The sequence below is a fragment of the Anomalospiza imberbis genome, chromosome 7, assembly GCF_031753505.1.
Source record: "Anomalospiza imberbis isolate Cuckoo-Finch-1a 21T00152 chromosome 7, ASM3175350v1, whole genome shotgun sequence".
Classification (NCBI taxonomy): Eukaryota; Metazoa; Chordata; class Aves; order Passeriformes; family Viduidae; genus Anomalospiza; species Anomalospiza imberbis.
In genome coordinates this window covers 1,688,526-1,711,054 of record NC_089687.1, presented here as the reverse complement: position 1 = coordinate 1,711,054, position 22,529 = coordinate 1,688,526, and the positions used below count along the sequence as shown (strand labels likewise).

The following is a 22,529-nucleotide window of genomic DNA, read 5'->3' as shown; positions in this document are numbered from 1 at the left end:
CTCCCAGCAGATAGGCTGGCTCCTGGTTTTATTGTGTGGAATTTGCAGGCAGCGAGTGCTGAGGAATGAGCAGAGCTCGGCTGGGGCAGTGTCCGTGTGTGCTGCAGCTGTGAGGGATGGGATGGGATGGGATGGGATGGGATGGGATGGGATGGGATGGGATGGGATGGGATGGGGTGGGACGGGACGGGACGGGACGGGACGGGACGGGATGGGATGGGATGGGATGGGACGGGACGGGACGGGACGGGATGGGATGGGACGGGACGGGACGGGACGGGACGGGGTGGGATGGGATGGGGTGGGATGGGATGGGATGGGGCGGGATGGGATGGGATGGATTCTTGGCCAGGCTGGGAAGGAGCAGAGCCAGCCGTGAGTCACCGCAGCCGCCACAGAGGTTGGGTAAGAAGCGCGGCAGCACAATTGGAGCAGCCCCGCTGACCTCACAGCTGAGCTCTCTATTTAAGATCTGGCTCCCAGATGTTGCGGGAGGATCGGGGCAGCTGCAGTGCGAGAGGAGAGCCGGGGATATTCCCAGCCCCTCGCTGCCCCGGAGATGATCGCACTGCTCCTCTTCTGTGCCCTGCTGTGCGGCCAGGCTGGAGCCTGGGGCTTCAGGGATGGAGTGCTGCACAACTCCATCTGGTTAGGTAAGAAACCACTCTCTCCTCACCCATCCTGCGCTGCAGGCTCGCTGTGTTTGTCCAGCAGGGCAGGGATGAGCACCCAGCACCACGAAACTCGGCTGTGCATTAGTGTTTAGTGTGCATTTATCTGCACTGAAATTTGTTGAAATCTCCTTCCCTGAGTAGCGACTGTTCCTTTTTACAAGCTTACTGTTTGTACACTATTTTACTAGCTTAATATTTGTGTCACTGAACTGCAGGAAAAGGTATTTATTTATTTAAAAAGAACATTTCATCTGAATGTATTTTCCCGAGGCAGGAGGTAAAGTGAAAACCGCATTCATTAAATAACAGAGGCTTTGTTTTGAGGGAAAACGAGCCTGAAAAGAAACATTTGCCAGAGGAATGAATTACCTTCTGCATGAACATGCTTCCCCTGCCTGGGGTCCTGCATGTGAAACGAAATGATCTGGAAATAACAGTGATAAATAACATTTCCTGCCTCTCTGGAGAAGGGCAGAAATGGGGATGTTGGTTTGTTCACGTCGTCTGGGGAAGATTTCAAAAGGGCAAGACAAAAAGGCTGTGGGAATGGTTTCTGGTACCTCCAAGAGCTCTGAGGGCTCTTTTCTAGCTCGTTGTAATTATCCATTGCAGCACAGAGCTGACTCAGGATAGAGCCTGCCACCGAGCGCTCTGCTCTCCAGACAAATCCTCCCAAATCCCCGATCCCCCGGAGAATGTTGGGCATTTCCCTGAGGATTTCCAGGAATCCCTGGCGCTGGCTGGGCTCAGGTGTCTCTCCAGCCACCACGCGGCTCCAGCCCCTCTCAGAGGAGCCTGCAGAGCCCCAGGAGCACCAAGGGGGCACAGAAATGATCTTCTTTCTTTCTTTTTCTTTCTCTCTTTCTCTCTTTCTCTCTTTCTTCCTTTCTTCCTTCCTTCCTTCCTTTCTTCCTTTTTCTTTCTTTCTTTTTCTTTTCTTTCTTTTTCTTTTCTCTTTTCTTTTCTTTTCTTTTCTTTTCTTTTCTTTTCTTTTCTTTTCTTTTCTTTTCTTTTCTTTTCTTTTCTTTTCTTTTCTTTTCTTTTCTTTTCTTTTCTCTCTTTTCCTTCCTTCCTTCCTTCCTTCCTTCCTTCCTTCCTTCCTTCCTTCCTTCCTTCCTTCCTTCCTTCCTTCCTTCCTTCCTTCCTTCCTTCCTTCCTTCCTTCCTTCCTTCCTTCCTTCCTTCCTTCCTTCCTTCCTTCCTTCCTTCCTTCCTTCCTTCCTTCCCTTTTCTCCTCTTCTGATAAAGAGCCAAACTCAAAATTCAGGAAAATTTCCATTTTTCCTTTTTCCTCCACAAACCCGTAGCATGCATATATATCTCTATACATAAAATATGTAAATATAAAAAACATTCATATATCATATAGCATATAGCATATATCATATATAACATAGAATATAGAATATAAATATAGAATATATCATAGATCACATATATTGTATATCATATAATATACAATGCATAATGTATAATACAGAAATATATTATATTATATACTATATAGTATATATTATATAGTATGTATTATACATTGTACAATAGAAATATATAATATGTAATATGCAATATAAATTATATAATACAAAACATATATTATATATAACATGTATTATACATTATAATTATACATATAATATAATATATAATTATAACATATAATATATATTATATAATATATGATGATATATGATATATGATATATTATATATTATATATTATATATTATATATTATGTATATTATGTATTATATATTATATATATAATATATAATATATTATACGTTATATATTATATATTAAACATTATATATAATGTGTAATATGAAATATATAATATAAAATACATAATATATAAATATATTGTATTTCTATATATAAAATCGTGGAGCTCTGCGCGGCCACTCCGCGTAGAAGTGAAATATCCCTCTTGATTCAGCATTTAGCGTCGGCCTCATGCACATCGCGGGTTCTTTCCTGGCCAAATGTCATGCTGGCCGTGTTTGTGCAGCAGAGGCTGGCTGCATTTCAGCACCTCCTGCTGCTCTGCGGGAGCTGGGGGTCCCTGTCCGGGCAGGATCCCGCTGTGCCGGGCTCCGGGCGTTTTGGGAAGCGGGAGCTGGGGGTCCCTGTCCGGGCAGGATCCCGCTGTGCCGGGCTCCGGGCGTTTTGGGAAGCGGGAGCTGGGGGTCCCTGTCCGGGCAGGATCCCGCTGTGCCGGGCTCCGGGCGTTTTGGGAAGCGGGAGCTGGGGGTCCCTGTCCGGGCAGGATCCCGCTGTCCTGGGCTCCGGGCGTTTTGGGAAGCGGGAGCTGGGGGTCCCTGTCCGGGCAGGATCCCGCTCTGCCGGGCTCCGGGCGTTTTGGGAAGCGGGAGCTGGGGGTCCCTGTCCGGGCAGGATCCCGCTGTGCCGGGCTCCGGGCGTTTTGGGAAGCGGGAGCTGGGGGTCCCTGTCCGGGCAGGATCCCGCTGTGCCGGGCTCCGGGCGTTTTGGGAAGCGGGAGCTGGGGGTCCCTGTCCGGGCAGGATCCCGCTCTGCCGGGCTCCGGGCGTTTTGGGAAGCGGGAGCTGGGGGTCCCTGTCCGGGCAGGATCCCGCTGTGCCGGGCTCCGGGCGTTTTGGGAAGCGGGAGCTGGGGGTCCCTGTCCGGGCAGGATCCCGCTGTGCCGGGCTCCGGGCGTTTTGGGAAGCGGGAGCTGGGGGTCCCTGTCCGGGCAGGATCCCGCTGTGCCGGGCTCCGGGCGTTTTGGGAAGCGGGAGCTGGAGCCAGCGCACCCGTGGTCCTGTGGCACCGTGCTCGTGCTTGCCGGAAAAAACCAACATTTCCTGCAGGTTCACCCACAGGGTCCTGAGCTCGCCCCGCAGACAGCAGTTTGTGTGCATTTTCCTGCGAGTGTGGCTGCGGAGGCACATCCAGAGCCATGGATACGGAAAGGAGGGGTTAACCCTGCTCTGACCGAGCTCTGAGGCTGATGCTGAGCTTATCCTGCACAGCCCCACGTGGGACTGAGGAGGGAGGGGGGAAACACTGCCAGCGCAAGAGCCCAGCAGTTGATGAGGCGTTTCTCTCGGGCTCTGGGACACCCAGAGGCAGCAGCGGCTCCCAGAGCTGGGGCAGGACGTGTGTGTGCTCTGTTTTCCCAAAGGCTGTTTTGTCCCGTTGCAGGGGAATGAAAGGGCTGGAAGCCGGTTGCTCCTCTCAGGGTGGTGCTGCTGCTGTTTTCAGCCTTGCAGACTCTGTGAAGGGCTGATCTCCCCAGACACGTGGCAATTCTTTTGCTTCTTTTCTGCCAAGGTCGGGACTAAATGTGTGAGACGGGATTTCTTGTTGGGACTCAGGTGTTTATTAGTGCTTATCTCTGACACAGCCTCACAAACCCTGAGTTCTGCAGCCCTTCACTCTAACAAACTAAAAATGGAACCCCATCTCTCTCTACAAGGCTTTCTAAGGATAAACTGTCCAATTATGAAATGACAACTGAATTATTTTTACTTTTAACCCAATAACCAACCACCCATGGCCCACAACGTGGACTTTTTTATCCAATTACACAAAACCACCCAAATCTATGGAGAAGAGGTGAAGGAGAAGGACCAGCCTCCACCCTAAAACCTCCACCTTGCTTTATAGATATTCCTCTATTCTAAACCCTTAAACTCTGAGTTTCCCACCCTGTGATATCACACACTTCTATCCAAACTCCACACCCACAATCCCAGTTCTGTCATTCCATTTTGGGACCTTCTCCACGGCCTCAGGTCACTGCAGTGTTCTCCTGGGGGTCAGTGCCTGGCAGCAGAGAAAATCTGGAATTCTCAGCAGCCAGCAGCAATATTCTGCAAAACCTGCTGCCTGTCCATAGTGACATCCCAGCAGTAAGTGGGGGGAGATACCTTTAGAGGGATAAGATCTGAAAACAATATTGCCAGGTGAAAAAAAGCCAACTAAAAATGGTGAGATTTTAGTGGCAGCTCTGAGAGCTCCGGGAATACAAGCAGTGGCTCCCCTGGGCTCTGCAAGGATCAATAATGTGCATTCCAGGCTTCCAGGCCAATGGTTGATGTTTCTCATGCCCAGAACTAAGAACAAACTCTTGCAAAATTAAAAACTTTCAGAAGTTTAACCTCAGAAATTCTTCAGAACTTTTGTCACCAGTCCCTGTCCCCCACACTGTGCTTTAAAATCATCAATGTGTTGAATTCTCTAAGAAAATCAACACAATTTTTCTGTGCCTCAGACATTTCCGGGACCATTTCTTGTTGCCTTCTGCAGATCCTTCACCAGTCTGATAAACATGGCAAACATGGAAAGAAAATCATCCCAACTTTTTAAATAGTCACCTGAGAAATGTGAGAAATAGATTTATAGACAATTAAATTACACTTATAGCGTATTGTAATTAAAAAATAGCTTCTAATTGTAAGAATGTGAATCATAACAACTGTATTGTCTCACCCTTCTCATGAGACTGAAAATAGAAAAAAAGTTTTTAAAATGCCTCTGAGTCAGAAAAGGGCACAATCCAGCAGGAAAGAGTAAAAACATAATTTTTACCTCGAGCAAAGTATCAGCTTTTTTATCATCTGCACCTGTAACAGCTAAAACACAAATGTTACAGTTAAAATAAAAATATCTACAGAGCGTGCAGGCAGGCCCAGCACTGAGCTGGCTCCTGGGGGATTCACCAGCCCTGCATTCCCAGCCCAGCATTCCCAACACACACACACTGAGCTGATTTATCTTGATTTCTCATGAGCTTAGCCATGACAGATTGCTGAGTGACTGAAAAGTAATACTTCCTGTGACTAAATCAGAAGTTATGCTTGAGGTTTTTTTCTTGCTTTGCTTGCTTTTAGCCATGCCGATTTGCCAGTCTGCCAACCTAAACCAAATGTTCGGGTGACTTTGGCTAAAGCTTCAGGTTTAGATACCAGATGTTTGTCCAACGTGGCCCCCAAAAAACCATTTTCCACCTGTTTGGTCGGTGTGCCAACTTTTGGGATGTTTGGCCAATCCCAAAAGATATTCAAAAAGCTGTATCGGGCACATTTACGGGATCATCCCCAAATCGTCTTTGGATTCTGGCGGATGCATGGGAAGAGCGGGTTCCTCACCCTCCCAAGGCATCTTCTGAGCCTCAAGAATTAGAGATCCTTGGCTCTGTGCACGTGACCTATTGTGCCAAATTGAATTACACAGGGGAAGATCCATCTTTAGTCAAGGATGTTGCTCCCTTTCACAGCCTATTTAAAAATCAGACCTCATGAATGAATTCCTATGAATAAATTCCTAATCAAAAAGGAGTTTTTGCAACAGAACCTGCCGCGATCCCCCAGCTGTGGGTTGTTAGGCTCCTTCAGGAAGATTTTGCTGTGGAGGATCTGTTAGCCCATGCCAGGGATGCTGCAGAAGGAGGCTCTCCCTCCCCTCAGTCTGCTGTCAGCAATAGAATTTATTTCTCTGGGCACAAAAACCACCCTGGCAAACCACGCTGTGTCTGTTAAGGGCTCTCACCATTCCCAGCCACAATTCAGTGGCTTTTTTAAAAACCTCCCCTAACCCAGCCAAAAGCACCGACCCCAAGCGTGTCCCTAGAAAAACCATTCTTTATTTTTAAGCTGCAAATAACTACTGTAAAAATGCTGCCTGCTTTCCATCTTTTCCCAGTCACGTTGGCTGGGCAGAGCTGCAAACAGCCATTCCTCTCAGATTCTGCTAAATATAAGTGAGACCTAAACAAAAAGCCCCTCAGATGAGATATGCAGACTGCTGCTGAGACAGATTTCCATACATATGGCACCAGGCAAGTGCAACATGCAAAGATTGTAAAACTTATAGCAGCACTGGCAGTTTCTAGGTTTCCTTGGAAAGCTGTTTTATCTCGGAATTGCCACAGCAGAGTAAAAAATAATGAAGAAATTGCTTTAATTTTCCGTGCAGCAGAAATGTCAGCCAGCAATTGTTCTGGTCCTGCCCTTTGTGACACACGCTCAGATATTTTTATTTGACATTTTCCCCCCTTTAATTTCTGCCTCTCCTCTATCCAAGTAGCTGTGATTTCACTTCTCTGGAAATTCAAAACAAAGCTCTGATTCATCTTCCAGAGGCTCTGGGAGTCCCAGCCAGAAGGATGCTGTGATGGGGATCCAGGAGGAGCTTCCCCGAGCCAGACAGGACACACAGGGCTGGGGATGCTGACTCCAAACTGCTCCCAAACCTCTGCCCGCGGAGCATCCAGGGAGCCTCCCCAGCTCCTGCTGATTTGCTGCCCTTCACAAGCTCTTCCAAGCACTGGCTTGCTGTGTCCTAAACTTCTCCCAGCCCCAATCCTACCTTTGGGTGTCATACACAGCCCTGTGGGTCACACACACACCCCAGCTGGTCACACAGATCCCTTTGGGGGTCACACACCCCCCTTTGGGTGTCACACACACACACACCTTTGGGTGTCACACACACACACACCTTTGGGTGTCACACACATCCCTTTGGGTGTCACACACACACCCCAGCTGGTCACACAGATCCCTTTGGAGGTCACACACACACCTTTGGGTGTCCAACACACACAGCCCTTTGGGTGTCACATAGATCCCTTTGGGGGTCACACACACAGCCCCATGGGTCACACACACACCTTTGGGTGTCACACACACACACCTTTGGGTGTCACACACACACCTTTGGGTGTCCAACACACACAGATCCCTTTGGGTGTCACACATACACCTTTGGGTGTCACACACACACACACCTTTGGGTGTCACACAGATCCCTTTGGGTGTCACGCACACACACCTTTGGGTGTCACACACACACCTTTTGGTGTCCAACACACACAGATCCCTTTGGGTGTCACACATACACCTTTGGGTGTCACACACACACACACCTTTGGGTGTCACACAGATCCCTTTGGGTGTCACGCACACACACCTTTGGGTGTCACACACACACCTTTTGGTGTCCAACACACACAGATCCCTTTGGGTGTCACACATACACCTTTGGGTGTCACACACACACACACACACCTTTGGGTGTCACACACACACACACACACCTTTGGGTGTCACACACACACACCTTTGGGTCACACACATCCCTTTGGGTGTCACACACACACCTTTGGGTGTCACACACACACACACACACACCTTTGGGTGTCACACACACACACACCTTTGGGTGTCACACACACACACACCTTTGGGTGTCACACACATCCCTTTGGGTGTCACACACACACACCTTTGTGTGTCACACACACATCCCTTTTGGGTGTCACACACACACCCCTGTTGGGTGTCACACACACATCCCTTTGGGTGTCACACACACACTCCTTTGGGTGTCACACACACACACCTTTGGGTGTCACACACACACACCTGTGGGTGTCACACACACACACACACACCTTTGGGTGTCACACACACACCTTTGGGTGTCACACACACACACCTTTGGGTGTCACACACACACCTTTGGGTGTCACACACACACCTTTGGGTGTCACACACACACTCCTTTGGGTGTCACACACACACACCTTTGGGTGTCACACACACACCTTTGGGTGTCACACACACACCTTTGGGTGTCACACACACACTCCTTTGGGTGTCACACACACACACCTTTGGGTGTCACACACACACCTTTGGGTGTCACACACACACACACACACCTTTGGGTGTCACACACACACACCTTTGGGTGTCACACACACACCTTTGGGTGTCACACACACACCTTTGGGTGTCACACACACACTCCTTTGGGTGTCACACACACACACCTTTGGGTGTCACACACACACACACACACCTTTGGGTGCCACACACACACCTTTGGGTGTCACACACACACTCCTTTGGGTGTCACACACACACACCTTTGGGTGTCACACACACACACACACACCTTTGGGTGTCACACACACACCCCTGTTGGGTGTCACACACACATCCCTTTGGGTGTCACACACACACTCCTTTGGGTGTCACACACACACACCTTTGGGTGTCACACACACACCTTTGGGTGTCACACACACACACACACACCTTTGGGTGCCACACACACACCTTTGGGTGTCACACACACACTCCTTTGGGTGTCACACACACACACCTTTGGGTGTCACACACACACACACACACCTTTGGGTGTCACACACACACCTTTGGGTGTCACACACACACTCCTTTGGGTGTCACACACACACACACACACCTTTGGGTGTCACACACACACACCTTTGGGTGTCACACAGATCCCTTTGGGTGTCACACACACACCCCAGCTGGTCACACACACACCTTTGGGTGTCACACACACACTCCTTTGGGTGTCACACACACACACCTTTGGGTGTCACACACACACCTTTGGGTGTCACACACACACCTTTGGGTGTCACACACACACCTTTGGGTGTCACACACACACTCCTTTGGGTGTCACACACACACACCTTTGGGTGTCACACACACACACACACACCTTTGGGTGTCACACACACACCTTTGGGTGTCACACACACACACACACACCTTTGGGTGTCACACACACACACCTTTGGGTGTCACACACACACCTTTGGGTGTCACACACACACCTTTGGGTGTCACACACACACTCCTTTGGGTGTCACACACACACACCTTTGGGTGTCACACACACACACACACACCTTTGGGTGTCACACACACACCTTTGGGTGTCACACACACACTCCTTTGGGTGTCACACACACACACCTTTGGGTGTCACACACACACACACACACCTTTGGGTGTCACACACACACCTTTGGGTGTCACACACACACTCCTTTGGGTGTCACACACACACACACACACCTTTGGGTGTCACACACACACACCTTTGGGTGTCACACAGATCCCTTTGGGTGTCACACACACACCCCAGCTGGTCACACACACACCTTTGGGTGTCACACACACACTCCTTTGGGTGTCACACACACACCTTTGGGTGTCACACACATCCCTTTGGGTGTCACACACACACACCTTTGGGTGTCACACACACACACACACACCTTTGGGTGTCACACACACACACCTTTGGGTGTCACACACACACACACACACCTTTGGGTGTCACACACACACCTTTGGGTGTCACACACACACACACCTTTGGGTGTCACACAGATCCCTTTGGGTGTCACACACACACCCCAGCTGGTCACACACACACCCCAGCTGGTCACACACACTCCTTTGGGTGTCACACACACACCTTTGGGTGTCAGACACAGCCCTTTGGGTGTCACACACACGATGCCTTTTTGGGCTATCTATAAACAGAGGCCAGACAGATTTTAGGGAATAAAAAGCTGTTCTGTTCATTGAAGGGCCGTCAGGGACATTTTGGGCAGACAAAGCCCCCACAGGGGCTACACCCAAAAGTGCATGAGGGCTCATGGGTTTTCACACTTTTGTCATTTTGGTCCATTTGCATATTGGAGTTAATCTGTTCCAATTCCAGCTCCAGGTAATGAAGTCATTTACCCAAAGTTTGCTGGTCCCCAATCACTTTTGTTTCCAGCTCTGGCCTGAGGCAGTGAGGTGTCCTTGATTGCCAGGCCTGGAGAAGAATTGCTGTGTCTGACCAAAATGGGAAAGCAGCAGCTCACACTGAATATGGAGTTTGGAGTTATACGCTAAAGAACTGCAGGATTACAAATAGATGAAAAATGTAAAAGCTAAAATTTGCAGGTATGACCCACATGCATCCACCCTTTTGGGTCACACACACCCCTGTGGGTGTCACACACATCCCTCTGTGGTCAGCAGGGCTGAGCGTTCCTGACACTTCCTGCATGGCACAGCTGAACATTGCCTCTTCACCTGTGTTATAGATACGGGGGAAATTAAAATATTGGCTTTAAATTAGTGGCTTTTTGCAAATGTTAAACTAGATTTTATATGTATCATGTTAAAGTAGCTTTGTTATAAAGATATAGTTTTTATTTCTGCTGTTGATTAAGCTTAGACATAGTAGTAAAATAGCTACGCTTGTGTGAAAATACCTACTTAGATGAAATAATATCCAATGAACATATAAAAAAGACACCCACTACAAATATGCCAACTATCAACACTCACTGTCTGAAGACAGCATTGACCAAGACCCAAAAATTAGAGGTGACAAAAATAAACCAAAACCACAACCAAAAAACTACACATACTCTAAAAAAGCAGACCCAAAAAGAACCACAATAAGCAATTCTTAGAGCGTGTAAGCTAGTTTAGGAAAAAAAGTTTACTATGCATAAGAGTCTATGAATATACAACAAGCTGATGTAATAAGAAAAATATTTAAGAAGTATCCCCAAAAATAGCAAAGTAGTCTTGGCTGAGTGTCAGGGCAAGGCCACAGCTGGGTAGTGACTGACACAGACTCTCTGTATTACAGAAGGCTGATTATATAATTTATTGAGAGACCCGTTGCTCTTTTATACCCTAGTCCATTACACGTGGCCCTAATTGGGCCTTTAGTTACAGCACCATCACCACTGGCTAATTAAGAAACCCCCCTTTGGTAAACAAATCTCCGTAACACATCCCACGTGCTCACAACACCAGGCGCAGCAAGTGAGGAGAAGAATTGTTTCTCATTCTTGTCTCTGAGCTGCTCACAGCCTTTCCCAGAAGGATGCCTGGGGAAGCTGTGTGTTTTCTCTGTGGCCAGAGAGCTGCTGCCACAGCTGAGTGCCAAGATGCACCTGGCAGTAACAACCTTTTCTCCATGACCCCTGTCTCCTGTCGTCCTTTACTGAACTTTCGGCATTTTCTCAAGGAACAACATTCTCTCCTGTCGCAGGGACATTCTTCTTTCTTTCAGGATTTTTCATAGAGCAGCACAGAGGAAAGAAAGAGAAAACAATTTCTATTCCTGCTCCTTGTTTTTCCCGTGTGGAATGTGCTTGGAGAATTGTTCACCTGGGGTGATGGCTTGGTTGGATTCTGGTGAGGATGGTTTGAGCCTGGTTTGGGCCAATCAGTTCTTCTTGTGTTTAGACTCTTGAGAAGAGGGTCACAAATTGTAAGATAGTTAGACATGGTAGTTAGAACAAGTAGGTTTGTAACTTTAGTATCTTCTTTTAAAGAGTATATTAATGTATTTTATTATAGTTATGATAAAGAAATCATTCAGCCTTCTGGACTGGAGTCAGACACCAGCATTTCTTCCCACCGGGTTCGCCTGCATTTTACAACACTCTCCTCCAGTTTGAAGGAGCTGGGGTTGTTCAGCCTGGAGAAGAGGAGGCTCAGAGGTGACCTCATTGCTCTCCACACTTCCTGAAGGGAGGCTGTAGACAGGTGGGGTCGGTCTCTTCCACAGGGCAGCACTGACAGAACAAGAGGACACAGCCTCCAGCTACATCAGGGAAGGTACAGCTTGGATATTAGGAAAAAAATTTCCACCAAAAGAATAATAAACTACTGGAATTGTCTTCCCAGGGAGGTGGTGGAATCACCATCTCTGGATGTGTTTAAAAAAAGCCTGGACACGGCACTTGGTGCTGTAGTCTGGTTGAGGTGTCAGGGCATAGGCTGGACTTGATGATCTCAGAGGTCTCTTCCAACCTCACTGTTCTGTGATTCTGTGATTCTGTTTAGTATTGTAAATGCAGGTGGGAAGAGATGCTGATGTGTGACTCCAGTCCAGAAGGCTGAATGGTTTCTTTATTATAACTATGCTATAACACATTAGTATACTATTGAAAGGAGATACTAAACTACAAACCTACTTGTTCTAACTACCAAATCTAACTCACAACTCATGACTCTGAGAGTGCAGCCACAGATGGGTTGGATTGGCCATCAGCTCAAACAATCCTCACCAGACTCCAACCAAGCAATCACCCCAGGTGAACAATTCTCCAAGCACATTCCACACGGGAAAAACAAGGAGCAGGAATAGAAATTGTTTTATCTTTCTTTCCTCTGTGCTCCTCTATGAAAAATCCTGAGAGAGAGAAGAATGTGCCTGCCACAGTTTAGGAACTACTGAGAATGAAATAAGGGGAGTAGGTACCAGCTTCCAAATGACCTGAGAGTGGTGGCTCTTCATACAAATGCAACAACAGAAGCTGCTGGGTGCTAGAAGTTTGCCAAGGTCACCGGCTGCACTCATGTCTGTAACCAGTGACTATTAAACATGAGACAACGCTGCCAAGGAAAGAGTCCCTGAGCCCCACTGTTGGAGTTTGAGGAGCAGCCCGCCCTGCAGGGCCGCGGGAGCTGACCCTTTGTCCCTTGTCCCCCTGCAGAGCGGGCAGCCGGCGTGTACCACCGCGAGGCGCGCTCCGGCAAGTACCGGCTGACCTTCGCCGAGGCCCGGGCCGTGTGCGAGTACGAGGGAGGACGCCTGGCCACGCTGCAGCAGCTGGAGGCAGCTCGGAAAATAGGTCTGGGGAAACGCAGGGCTCCTCACGGGGCTCCTCCTGAGGGCGGTCAGGGGGGTGGTGGTGTTCTCATTTCTGTTCCAAGCTCTGGGGCTCTTTGTAACCTCCGTGGGTTTTTGCCCAAGCTGCCTGCTTGGTAAGGAGCAGGATGAGTGCCAGGCTGTCCCCACCCTCCCAGCCAGGAATTCCCAATTCCCAATCTCCACCCATCCCTGCCCTCTGGCAGTGGGAGCCATTCCCTGGGTCCTGTCCCTCCAGCCCTTGTCCCCAGTCCCTCTCCAGCTCTCCTGGAGCCCTGCAGGCCCTGCAAGGGGCTCTGAGCTCTGCCTGGAGCCTTCCCTTCTCCAGCCATCATCCACAATTCCGTGTGCTGCTCTGGTGCAGCATCAGGATTTGGGAGACACCATGGGAAGAAGGCAGGGAGGGGTAAGAAAAGGAGATCTTTGGAACAATTATTTTGCTGCATTTTGTCTCCAGAGAGAGAATCTCCAGCCCTTGGAGCATCTCTGTGGTCTCTTCAGGACTCACTCCAGAGCTTCTCTGTGCCAGGGTGTCCCCACCCTCCCAGCCAGGAATTCCCAGTTCCCAATCTCCCACCCATCCCTGCCCTGTGGCAGTGGGAGCCATTCCCTGGGTCCTGTCCCTCTATCCCTTGTCCCCAGTCCCTCTCCAGCTCTCCTGGAGCCCTTCAGGCCCTGCAAGGGCTCTGAGCTCTGCCTGGAGCCTTCTCCTCTCCAGGGGAACATTCCCAGCTCTTCCAGCCTGGCTCCAGCCCTGGGAGCATCTCCCTGACCTCCTCTGGACTCGCTCCAACCACTTTTATTCCCATCAAGATATTTTCTCTGCAAGGGAATGAGTTCTGTGCTTGGAGTGCAAAGTGGAGCTGAGTGAGGGCTCCCCTGGATTCCTAAGAAGCTCTTCATTCATTCAGAGCACTGGGAAAGCAATGGAAAATATCCTCCACTCCAGACATTTTTTCACCCTGCAGTTGAGTCAGAAGCTGGCTCCCAGCACCAGCACATGTGAAAAGGGTACTTTTGTTTCTTCTGAGGAGCTCCAGGCCCTAAGATGCCACAAATATGTTCCAGTTCCTCTCCATGAAAACATTGGATGGGTCTCTACAACATTGCGTTCTTTGGCTAGTGGTGTTAAGTTCTCAGCCACAAAATGCATTAAGAGGTTCTTTTTGTTTGGCAAGAAATCCTTGAGGCATTTCAGGTATTTAAATTTAAATTGAAAGTGTTTTAAGCAAATGCTTGGGGATTTTAGCTGTCTGTAGTGTTTTACTTATTTTTAGAACTTAACGCTGAGAGCCCTTGAGATGGGATTAAGTAAATTTGTCTGACTTCAAAAGGGAAACAGAGAAGACCCTTGGAAAACTCATCCAGTGGATAATTGGATTACAAGTGCTGGTAGAGCACTTAAACCTGACTGTGCAGTCCATCTGCATTTGACTTGGGGCTTCAGATGAAGACCCAGTAATCACATTGTGGAGAACACAATTCAATTTTACCCTCTGTAATTAAAATTATCCTCTCAATGTCCTGCTCTCCGCTCAGTTTCTATCGGGCCAATTACACCCAGGCCATCGAGTGAGGCTTTGTGGAATAAGAGCAGCCCGGGACTGATCACTTTGTGACTCGTTTTCCCTCTGCTGCAGGTTTCCACGTGTGTGCTGCTGGCTGGATGGCCAAGGGCAGAGTTGGGTATCCCATAGTAAAAGCTGGAGCCAACTGTGGCTTTGGCAAGACTGGAATTGTTGATTATGGAATTCGCCTCAACAGGAGCGAGAGGTGGGACGCCTACTGCTACAACCCCAACGGTGAGGAGCAACCACAGGGCTGTCCTTCTGTCCCCTTCTGTCCTCTCCTGTCTTCTTTGGCATTTACCCCACCATTTATCTGAATAATCTGAGGCCTTTCTGCCCATAATCTGAGGTATTCTGCCTGAAACGGGGTAAATTTAGGGTTCAACCTTCTTTTTTTTTGGTCTGAGATACAACAGCTCTGAAAATGAATGCCCTGCCCAGGACTGGCATTCTTAGGAGCTTGTCCTAGGGAGGAATTCCTAGGCAGGAATTGTTCCCTGGGAGGGTGGGCAGGCCCTGGCACAGGTTCCCAGAGCAGCTGTGGCTGCCCCTGGATCCCTGGCAGTGCCAAAGGCCAGGCTGGACACTGGGGCTGGGAGCAGCCTGGGACAGTGGGAGGTGTCCCTGCCATGGCAGGGGTGGATGGGATGAGCTTTAATGTCCCTTTCCATCCAAACCATCCTGTAACTCTGTGATTCTCTGAGAGGAGCTCCCAGCAGTGCTTTGTGTGCAATTAGAGGAGGAGAAGTGGCTCTCCAGAGCAGATCAGAGCTCCCACACGACTGACAAGAGCCCCAACAGAGGCATCCCCCCCATCCCCTGCGCGCTGCACTGCAGGTGACTGCAGCACCCACGTGGCCGCTGGTGGCTTGGTGTCCCTTCACCCAGCAGGGGACAGGGCAGACGTGGGCCCAGGGAGGGCAGCAAAGCTCAGCTTGGCCCTGCCGCTGCTCCCAGCGCACAGCCCGGCCTGGCAGAGCCGGGCTCAGGCTGGGCCATGACGTCTGCACAGCTGTGCACATTCTGTTTGCGCTCCCAGGGCTGGGGCTTGTTTATGTTCATCAAATAGCTCTGTGGGGCGGGGGCCCGTTCCAGATGTTCCACGCAGACACACACAGAGCTGCAGAGGACTCCTGCCCTTGCCACTTCGGCGTGGGACCGTTCCTCTGTCTGCTCTGGGCCACGGGGAGCTGCTGTCCAGCTCGGTCTGAGCGCAGAAGGAATACAGAGCTGCCAAAGCTGCAGAGGCACGAGCCTGCAGCCCCGCAGGGATTGGGGCTCAGGGGCCCTGGGGCCTGGCAAAGTCCAAATGGCCACTGGATCAAAGCAGGAGTGGTTTTATCCCAAAGGGAGTGTGGAGCAGTCGGAACAGCAGGAGTACAACAGCAGGTCTGTGATCACGAGCAGGTTTTTGTTTGAGACACGCTTGCAAGAGGTTTTTTGAAGAAGAAAGGACGAATCTGAGCGTCAGTGTGACTTGCAAGTACAGCTGTAAAGCTTGAGAGAGCCAGAAATCCCAAATGCCTTTCACATAAAACACAGCTCTGGCCCCAAACCCACTGAAGGCAATGAAAGCTTTTCCTGTGAATTCAGTGAGGTTTGGATCACGCCTCCTGCTTCCAAAATATCTCCTTCCAAAAGCTGGGTGTCTAGGTTTGAAAAGGCAGGTGTCTGGAGCCTACCTTGAAATGGAGAATGTAAACCCCCTCCGTCCTCATTATTATAATTTTGAAATTAAGGGGCTCTCAGGCAAAGATGTGGGAGAAGGAATAACAGTTCTTTACTAGGAAAAAAATATAAAAATAAAAATGCAGTAATACAAAACAGCACTGGCAGAGTGAGAGCAGGCCCTGGCAGCCTGTGGGTCAGGGAGGTGGCAGCAGTCCCATCCCATGATGGCTCAGCCCTCCTGCAGTGCCAGCTGTGCTTCTGCTGGAGCAGGGATCCTGGACAAGGGTGGAGTTTTCCTCTGAAGCTCCAGGGCTGCTGGAGATGGGCCTGGGCTCCCTCTGGGAATGCAGTGGGGAAGAAAGCTGCTCCTCTGGGAATGCAGTGGGGCAGAAAGCTGCTCCTCTGGGAATGCAGTGGGGCAGAAAGCTGCTCCTCTGGGAATGCAGTGGGGCAGAAAGCTGCTCCTCTGGGAATGCAGTGGGGAAGAAAGCTGCTCCTCTGGGAATGCAGTGGAGAAGAAAGCTGCTCCTCTGGGAATGCAGTGGGGAAGAAAGCTGCTCCTCTGGGAATGCAGTGGGGAAGAAAGCTGCTCCTCAGGGAATGCAGTGGGGAAGAAAGCTGCTCCTCTGGGAATGCAGTGGGGCAGAAAGCTGCTCCTCTGGGAATGCAGTGGGGCAGAAAGCTGCTCCTCTGGGAATGCAGTGGGGCAGAAAGCTGCTCCTCGGGGAATGCAGTGGGGCAGAAAGCTGCTCCTCTGGGAATGCAGTGGGGAAGAAAGCTGCTCCTCTGGGAATGCAGTGGAGAAGAAAGCTGCTCCTCTGGGAATGCAGTGGGGAAGAAAGCTGCTCCTCTGGGAATGCAGTGGGGAAGAAAGCTGCTCCTCTGGGAATGCAGTGGGGAAGAAAGCTGCTCCTCTGGGAATGCAGTGGGGAAGAAAGCTGCTCCTCTGGGAATGCAGTGGGGAAGAAAGCTGCTCCTCTGGGAATGCAGTGAAGGCTGTTCTTTTGCTCCAATTCTCAGATTGTATCCAGGTAGGAATGCTTGGCTCCTCCCCTGGGTGGAGCATCTCCCCATGGGATGATGGCATTTTCTCAGCCATGCAGGGACACTCACTGGCCAGGGACAGAAGATAATTAATAATGAATGGCCATGAACAGAAGAGATCTCCTGGATGGAGGATGGGTTGTGGGAGAGACAAAGAAAAAACTGCCCCATGAACAGCAGAGAACTGCCCCACCTCTGACAAAGCAATAGTTTATTGTATTTTATTGGTACAAAGCAATTAACGCCAATAATTAATTGGCAGGAGCTTACAACAAAATTTTAAGGCACAAATGCTGCTCACTAAGGCTGCAAATATCCCTTATGTGTCAATTTTATTGGTTTCCATGCTAACAGCCTTGATTTCTTCCTTGCTGTGGATAAATTGATATTTTATCAACCTCTTCTCCTGCTAGCCCAGTTGTTTGGCCTGCAGAGCAGCTGTTAAGCCTGTCCACAAGAAGCTTTGGATGCTCCTCTGTGATTCCCTCCAGCTCACAGTGCCTGAAGATCCAAACAAACCCTGACCAGAATTAAAACCTCAACTCTCCCCGCTTTTATCTCCCCCTCAGGAAAAGAGTGTGGTGGCGTCTTCACGGACTCCAAACACGTTTTCAAGTCCCCAGGCTACCCCAAGGAGTACGAGAACGAGCAGGTTTGCTACTGGCACATCCGCGTCAGCTACGGGCAGAGGATCCACCTGCAGTTCCTGGAGTTCGACGTGGAAGAGGACACGGCCTGCCTGGCTGACTTCCTGGAGGTCTACGACAGCTACGACGACGTCAACGGGTTCGTGGGCAGGTAAAGAAAATCTTACACGTAAATTTATGGTCAATTTGTCCCGCCCCCTTCAGAAGAACGCGGTTTATAAATTGTAAATTATAAAATTCACGTGATAAAGGCAATATAAATAATATAGAATAAATAATATGTAATATGTAATATAGTATATATTATATAACATAATATAAATGTGCAATATATAATATATAATATATAACATATAACACATAATATATAACATACATGATGCAATATATAATATAAATATATAATATATAGTGTATAATATAGTATATATAATATACTATATTATATATGCCATATTATATATATAGTATCATCTACACTATATATTCTATATATTCTATATTCTATATTTTATATTATAAAAATATATAATATATATAATACATGATACATTGTGTAGTATAATATACTATATTTTATATACAAAATTATATATAATATTATATAATATACTATACACTTGTATTATATACACTATATATTCTATATATTCTATATAATCTATATTCTATATTCTATACAATAATAATATATAATATATGATATATTGTATAGTATATATAATGTACTATATTATATATGCCATATATATACTAAACTATGTATTATATATTATAAATATAGAAATATATGTAAAATATAAATATATCAATATAAAATACTTACACGAATAAAGCGATTTTTGGAATGCTGTAAAAGTCTGAAGGATTCATTGCTACCAAAGACTTCAAAAAAATTATTTTTCTATGTGTTTTTTATAAATTATTTTTCTTTAAAATGCTGTTTATTTTTTTAATTTTCTTTATTTTTTTGTATTATTTTCATAAATTATTTCTCTCCTCATTTCTCGCACCATTTGAACAAACTTTTTGTGTGTCTGTTCCAATTATTTTGAAATTTAACAGCCTCTTCTCTCCTTATTTTCCTTGATTTCCCTCTTCAGAACACACACACATATATATATATATATATATATATATATATATATAATTTCTTTTAATGTCATTAACACAGGCCTGTTAAATGAAATTAAAGGAATCCGCAAGACTTTTTAGTTCTCTGCTTATCCCAATTCTCCACGAAGTCTCAAACATTTGTGTTTTGTGTTTCTTTTAATCAAAAGGAGAGAGGTGTTAAACTGTTAACAAAAATATATTTAATTGAAGTTGCAATCTGCTGAAGTTATTTTCTAACAATATCAGAACAAGGGTTAAATTTCACCTCTCCTATTATTAATTGTCATTTTTTTTCCTTCAGTGCTAGTTTTACTTACCTTTTATCAGCCATGTTTTGTTTTTGGTTTTTTTTGTTTTTGTTTTTTTTTTTTGTATGAAGTAAAAATTGGAATTATTTGGAATTTGGAATTATTCCATAATTTGGAATGAAAATTAAAGTAATATTTTCCATAAAATTAAGGTAATATTTCCAAAAAATAAAGCAGAAAAAGTGACAAAAAACCCATTCCTGCCACTTTTCACACCTTCTCTGCAAATCATGTGCAGCAAAGCAAGGACTGAGCCCATTTTTGCTTTTACAGATAATTTAAATGGATTTTTTTGGCAATCCTCTCTTAGGATTGTTGTTCCTCTCTTAGCCTTGGCTCACTCTTCCTTTCCTTAACCCCTTGTGAAATTGTCTTTTTCCCTTTTTTCATTTACTTCCTGCAGATATTGAAAACTGCTTCCTCCCCTCAGTCTTACCACGGGATGATGACAAAAAATTCTTTAGGAAATTGCTTTAACATAGAATTCCAATTAAATAAATTTATATTCTCAAACCAATTTCTATTATAAATATATTAAATATTAATATAATATTATTGAATATGTTACTTATATTACAAATATACTTTTTTTTTAAATCCCCTTAAGCTCCATGGAGCAGGGCTGTGCCATAATTCCCTTAATTCCTTTAATCAGCATTTCATTTTTTTCCAGGTTTTGTGGAGATGAGTTGCCAGATGACATCATTAGCACAGGTAATTTATTTGCACTCTTCGTGGGAAATCAAAAAGACAGTTAATTACTTTGAAATAAATGTAAATCAGCCTAATTAGAGGGAAGTGTTCCCTAAAAAAACTTAAAACCCCAAAGAAATACATCTGAAAAAAGTTAAAACCCAAAAATCATATCTCAAAAAATTTAAAGACCCAAAAACTAGATCTGAAAAAAAAAACCTTAAAACTCAAAAAAATATATTTGAAGAAAAACTTAAAACCCCAAAAGGTGTATCTGTTAATACCCAAAAAATATATCTGAAAAAAAATTAAAACCCAAAATAAATATGAAAAAAAAAAATCCCCAAAATCTATCTGAAAAAAATTAGGAATCCCCCAAAATATAGGTGAAAAAAATTAAAAATCCCCAAAAACATACCTGAAAAAAACTTAAAACCCAAAATAAATATGAAAAATATTAAAAATCCCCCAAAATATATGTGAAAAAAATTCAAATCCCAAAATAAATAGAAAAAAATAATCCCCAAAAATATAGCTGAAAATAATTAAAATCCCCCAAGAATATATCTGAAAAAATTTAAAACCCAAAATATATGTGAAAAAAATTAAATCCTCCCCAAAAATATATCTGAAAAAAACTTACAACCCAAAATATATGTGAAAAAAAATTAAGAATCCCCAAAATATAGGTGAAAAAAATAAGAATTCCCCAATTAAATGTAAAAAAAATGACAAATCCCCCAAATCAATGTGAAAAATGACAAATCCCCAAATCAATGTGAAAAATGACAAATCCCCCAAAATAAATGTGAAAAAATGACAAATCCCCCAAAGAAATGTGAAAAAATGACAAATGCCCGAATCGATGGGAAAAAATGACAAATCCCCGAATCAATGTGAGAAATGACAAATCCCCAATTAAATGTGAGAAATGACAAATCCCCCAAATCAATGTGAGAAATGACAAATCCCTGAATCGATGTGAAAAATGACAAGTCTCCCAAATATAGGTGAAAAAAATTAAGAATCCCCCAAATATAGATGAAAAAAATTAGGAATCCCAAAATAAATGTGAAAAAATGACAAATCCCCCAAAGAAATGTGAAAAAATGACAAATCCCCGAAAGGATGGGAAAAAATGACAAATCCCCAAATCGATGTGAAAAATGTCAAATCCCCAAATCGATGTGAGAAATGACAAATCCCCCAAAGAAATGTGAAAAAATGACAAATCCCTGAAAGGATGGGAAAAAATGACAAATCCCCGAATCAATGTGAAAATGACAAATCCCCAATTAAATGTGAAAATGACAAATCCCCAATTAAATGTGAAAATGACAAATCCCCCAAATCAATGTGAAAAAATGACAAATCCCCAATTAAATGTGAAAATGACAAATCCCCAAATCAATGTGAGAAATGACAAATCCCCAAATCAATGTGAAAAATGACAAATCCCCAAATCGATGTGAAAATGACAAATCCCCAATTAAATGTGAAAATGACAAATCCCCCAAATCAATGTGAAAAAATGACAAATCTCCAATTAAATGTGAAAATGACAAATCCCCAATTCAATGTGAGAAATGACAAATCCCCCAAATCAATGTGAGAAATGACAAATCCCCAAATCGATGTGAAAAATGACAAATCCCCGAATCGATGTGAAAATGACAAATCCCCAAATTGATGTGAAAATGACAAATCCCCAATTAAATGTGAAAATGACAAATCCCCCAAATCAATGTGAAAAAATGACAAATCCCCAATTGAATGTGAAAATGACAAATCCCTGAATCGATGTGAGAAATGACAAATCCCCAATTAAATGTGAAAATGACAAATCCCCAATTCAATGTGAAAAAATGACAAATCCCCAATTGAATGTGAAAATGACAAATCCCCAATTCAATGTGAAAAAATGACAAATCCCCAATTGAATGTGAAAATGACAAATCCCCAATTCAATGTGAAAAAATGACAAATCCCCAATTAAATGTGAAAATGACAAATCCCCCGAATCAATGTGAGAAATGACAATTCCCCGATTCGACGGGACGAACCAGGGACCCCCGAGCCCCCCGTCAGCTGCCGCGCTCTGCTTGCCGCGCAGGGAATGTGATGACGCTGAAGTTCCTGACGGACGCCTCGGTGACCGCGGGGGGCTTCCAGATCCGCTACTCCGTCCTGGAGCCGCCCCAGGCCAGGAACGCCTCCGGGCAGGGCAGGAGCGGCTTCTTGTCCGGCAAATTCGGGATTCTGTGAGCACAGCAGCCCGGCGCACACAGCGGGGTTAGGCTGAACGCAGGCCGGAGCTTCCAGACTTTTCTTTTGTCGCTTT

General features: G+C 45.9%; 1 protein-coding gene across 1 annotated transcript; it reads left to right on the top strand.

Moving 5' to 3' along the window:
* The first annotated feature begins 544 nt into the window (after window positions 1-544).
* TNFAIP6 (TNF alpha induced protein 6) lies at window positions 545-22,453 on the top strand. The gene is made up of 6 exons (XM_068195112.1): window positions 545-653; window positions 12,987-13,124; window positions 14,782-14,943; window positions 17,994-18,222; window positions 20,169-20,209; window positions 22,302-22,453. Exons 1-6 carry the CDS (start codon window positions 560-562, stop codon window positions 22,451-22,453), a joined length of 816 nt encoding a protein of 271 aa, XP_068051213.1. The 5' UTR covers window positions 545-559.
* Window positions 22,454-22,529: the final 76 nt, after the last annotated feature.